Below are 4,878 nucleotides of genomic sequence, written 5' to 3' on the forward strand. Positions count from 1 at the left end.
TTAAAAAGTTGGTATAAGTTAAAAAATTTTAAAAAAAATGGGTATAAATTAAATGGGGACGACCAAATAGGGCTCCGTGCAATTTTTACCATTTCACACCCCATGCGAACCCATTATTTACCTTGTTTCAGATCTTACGTAATTTGCCTGATTTCTCGGTTATAAAAAAAATAACTATCGATCTAATTCAACAATCAGTAAAAATAGCTCAAACCAAGTAGGCTTTGTATACAACAAAGTGTTGTACTACTGCTCTAGATATGTTTCTTTCTTCTTGGTTTGCACAAGGAAAATATTGGGGAAAATTGAAATAATTAAAGCCAAACGGGAACATAGTAATATCACGAAAGATTTGGTTTGACATTTAAAAGGAAACAAATGTCAAAAAAAGGGGAAAAAATCGGTCCAAGAGCAATAATAATAATTTGATTCAAAATTTCAGTTTCATTTGTAAATATTTACAGTTATTTACATTGATACGCGTATAGAAAAGAAGATATAAGAGTTGGATTCTTGATTCTCCTAATATTCTCTGCCCTTTTTTACTAGACTAGAAAAGGGTCCTCTGTTTCTCTTAAACTCATACGCAACCAAAGGGTTCACTTTCATCAAAGGTATATTCCATAAAATTCAGTCTTTTAACTTGATATTGAATTTGGTTTGTCTCCGTTTCACTTCTTGGATTTAGTTTTCACATGCACTCAGTTGACCGTGACTATGTGCTTTTGTTATTCTAGTATTTGTTTGTATAACTGTTTAGTGTATTGTTGTGGTTTCAAAGACTTGATTTTGGAAAAAGTTTGACGCTTTGTTAGGGTTATTTCATGTGATTCTGATGAAAAAGTTTTTCAACATGTTTTGGTGGGAAAAAATTAATGTCTTGAACCTGTATGATTTATACTTTTTGCTGTGTTAGGGCAAAAACGAAAAGCAGAGTAACAAAAATACTGACGGACTCCAATTAAAACTAAAATCTTATCGAGTGGAAACAGTAGTGTTTTCTTAGTGGGAGTATGTAGCGGCGGCCCCAGGATTTTCACTCAAGGGGATTCAAAAACTTTAAAAAGTAAATAAGTGAAGAAGACAAGGAGATTCATCATCTCATCTATATACGTAAGGATTTTGACCTTATATACGTCCGCCCCCAGCTCCGCCCATGGGAGTATGAGTATGAGGGAACATTTTGTATCTTAGGCAGAGGTGGTTTGAATTTAAAATTGATGGGTTCAATTTTTAGGGTTTTTAGCTCTGAACTTATTGTACTTCAAAAAGTATGGATTTAGTTTTAATATTTGTTAAAACTTAATGCTTTTTCATTTTATATTTAAACTGTGTCAAAAACACTGGGTAGTACAATGGCTGCACCTACTACTGATCTTAGGTTCATCAACACTTAGTAGAGAATGTACTCTAAGGGATCTTGGTGATTGTTTTGGCATTATATTAAATTGAACTTTTGTTATCTGCTTAGTATGTGACATATGGCTCTATGGAGTAAAAGTTGGCAACTTGAACACAAGACGGATAAAGAAGTATGACAGAGAGAGAGAAAAAAAAACGCAAATAAAAGAAAAAAAACTATATCTAACTAATTGTTTAGAAGACCTTGTAGTTCTTGAATAATATCTCAAAGATTGCAAATTATCTTTTAATATAGCCATATGTAGCACATTGCATGTTGGCTGTTCTTTTCTTTCCTTCATGTTTAAGTTTAGTGATTCTTATTCAGCTCTCCCTTTATAAATGTGAATATGTATTGTGCACCTAGAAAACTACTTCTAGTATTTTTCAGCATTTTTGCTCATTCTTTTTGTTGACGGGAAGTAAACTTAGAATTTTGGAAAATCCATCGATTGGGCTTTTAAAAATGAAGGGCACATTGTTCAAATAGCGGGAGATGAGTGACATATGGTCTAATGTAGATCATTCAGGAGAAATATTAATAAGAAACTGATAACATGTAACGGAACTTATCTTGCGTGAAATGGATCTCCTGTTTCCCTGCCACCATTACTCTTCTATTTCTTGGTATGTGTTAGAGTGCTAGTGCATGTGAAATATTAAAGAGTTAGATTGTATTGTCTCCTGCTTTTTAGGCTGAATGTATCATCAAGTGCAGTGGATAGTGAAGTGTGACAAAAATGCATGAATGAACTTCCACTGCATACGTTGACCCTTCTTATTTCTGTCCTTTATGTTTCTTTGGGCATGAATTCCCTACTTCTTGCCGTCCTGTTGTTTCTGTTGGTCTTGTCCATTCCTTTCTCTTTAAGGACAAAGGGGACATTCATGTGCTATTAGCTGGTGATTTTTACTAGAAATATGTAAATCTATCTGACCTCAGTTGAGGGGAGGTTGAAAAAACAATACAGACAAAAGTTTATACCAATGAGCTGATATCTTGAACATATTATACAATGATTATGCGTAATGAGCTGATACTTGTAAAATTGTATTTTGTAGCTCTTGCAAGATGGCGGATGTTGAGGATATTCAACCACTTGTTGTTGACAATGGAACTGGAATGGTCAAGGTTAGTTAGCAAAACGTGCTTGCAATTTTGTATTACTTCTTAGATGACTTATTAATGTACAATGACCGAGTTATCTGTTTCTTTAGGCTGGTTTTGCTGGGGATGATGCTCCACGGGCTGTTTTTCCAAGTATAGTTGGTCGTCCTCGTTACACTGGCGTCATGGTTGGAATGGGACAAAAAGATGCCTATGTTGGTGATGAAGCTCAGTCTAAAAGAGGTATTTTGACTCTAAAATATCCGATTGAACATGGCATAGTAAGCAACTGGGATGACATGGAGAAAATATGGCATCACACATTTTACAATGAGCTCCGTGTTGCTCCCGAGGAGCATCCCCTCCTTCTGACAGAGGCACCACTTAACCCCAAGGCAAACCGAGAGAAAATGACTGAAATAATGTTTGAGACATTCAATGTGCCAGCCATGTATGTTGCAATCCAGGCTGTTCTCTCTCTTTATGCTAGTGGTCGTACAACTGGTAAGCAATAGATGAATTACCAACGTACTCTAGTTCTTTATCATTTTGTGTTACTAATACGTTTGTTATCTTCCAACAAGGTATTGTGCTTGATTCTGGTGATGGTGTGAGCCACACTGTCCCTATCTACGAGGGATATGCACTTCCCCATGCTATCTTGCGGTTAGATCTTGCTGGTCGTGATCTCACAGATTATCTCATGAAGATTCTCACGGAGAGAGGGTATTCATTTACCACTGCTGCTGAACGTGAGATTGTTCGTGATGTGAAGGAGAAGCTTGCATATGTTTCACTGGATTTTGAGCAGGAGCTTGAGACTTCAAAGAATAGCAAGGATGTCGAGAAGAGCTATGAGCTTCCAGATGGGCAAATAATCACAATTGGCTCTGAGAGGTTCCGCTGTCCTGAGGTCCTCTTCCAGCCATCATTTATCGGAATGGAAGCAGTTGGAATTCATGAAACAACCTATAACTCAATCATGAAGTGCGATGTGGATATTAGGAAAGATTTATATGGAAACGTTGTGCTTAGTGGTGGCTCAACTATGTTTCCAGGGATAACAGATCGTATGAACAAGGAAATCAGTGCTCTTGCTCCAAACAGCATGAAGATTAAGGTTGTTGCACCACCTGAGAGGAAGTACAGCGTCTGGATTGGAGGATCAATTCTAGCTTCCCTCAGTACTTTCCAACAAGTTAGTCTCTCCTTGCTTTATTTGACTGATCAATCAATCAACTACGTCTTAGTCCCAAAATATTCGTTCTAATAGTGAATATCTTTTCCATAACTTCTTTAAGACAAGCGCTTAGCATTAACTTGTACTTGTGGTGCAGATGTGGATAACAAAGGGCGAATATGATGAATCTGGTCCTGCGATTGTCCACAGGAAGTGCTTCTAAGAGTGGTTTGTGAACTTAAATCCTCCTTAGTTTAATTTCATATAACTAATGCTATTTGTCAGGGATCCGCTTCTCTTTTTGAAGTGATACCCAATCTTGCGAGCAGCATGATTTTAGTTTCTAGCTGCTCTGTCATCATAATATGCTAATTTTGCTGACTCGGGTTTATGCTATTATTTCAAGTGATTTGGCTAGTAAGCCAAGAAAAGGTGGATTGATTGTGACTAATGTCTGTTGTATTGCTTTTCAGGTTATGGACGCTGAGGTTTATCAGTTGTATGGAATGTGGATTTCCTTGCCTTTGTTGAACAATATTTACAAGCATTATATTCATAAGTCGTCGTAGGTTTTGGTAACAGAAGGGTAGTTCTGTGTTTCAATGCTTTGGAGTCTACATGGGTTGGGATTGGACTTTTGTTTAGCTTTGAAGATGTTGAAAAAAATGTTGATGTGAATGCGTAGATTCTTGCACATACTTATCTATTTTGAAATTAACTGCAAACCAGTTTTTAGGTGATATGAATGTGTGCCATTATGGTTTGAGAATTCTATAGGCCAATGCAGTTTACTGTTGACTGCAAAAGCAACACAACGGATAATTAATTACTGCAAGCTTAGCTTACCATACAAATAGTTAAGTAAATTCAAGTTCTTATGCTCAAGAATCATTTAGCCAATTGCCCGGCATTCTACCATCTCGTCCCTGTCGATGCTGGTGAGGACTCAGAACGGTGCCTTCGCTAGTTGTCCCTTTTTGTGTTAGTCTTCTTTTTAATTCTCTTGCAACTGATAGACCTTTAAACTAAGTTTTGAGCAGTCTTATGAGAATGTTTGACCATGGTCTATAATGTTTTGTGAGCAAACCAAAAATTACATGAACAAATATTAGACTCCAGTCTAACGTTGTCTGGAAGAGTTAATTCATAACTTTTAAAAATAGGGACAAAATTTGAAAAATGGACTCTG

General features: G+C 36.6%; 1 protein-coding gene across 1 annotated transcript; it reads left to right on the plus strand.

The window, feature by feature from the left end:
* Nucleotides 1-340: 340 nt before the first annotated feature.
* Nucleotides 341-4,429, plus strand: LOC104227204 (actin-2). The gene is made up of 6 exons (XM_009779400.2): nucleotides 341-614; nucleotides 2,464-2,533; nucleotides 2,620-3,013; nucleotides 3,094-3,707; nucleotides 3,847-3,917; nucleotides 4,163-4,429. Exons 2-5 carry the CDS (start codon nucleotides 2,474-2,476, stop codon nucleotides 3,910-3,912), a joined length of 1,134 nt encoding a protein of 377 aa, XP_009777702.1. The 5' UTR covers nucleotides 341-614; nucleotides 2,464-2,473; the 3' UTR covers nucleotides 3,913-3,917; nucleotides 4,163-4,429.
* Nucleotides 4,430-4,878: the final 449 nt, after the last annotated feature.

The sequence above is a fragment of the Nicotiana sylvestris genome, chromosome 4 (assembly GCF_000393655.2).
Source record: "Nicotiana sylvestris chromosome 4, ASM39365v2, whole genome shotgun sequence".
NCBI lineage: Eukaryota > Viridiplantae > Streptophyta > Magnoliopsida > Solanales > Solanaceae > Nicotiana > Nicotiana sylvestris.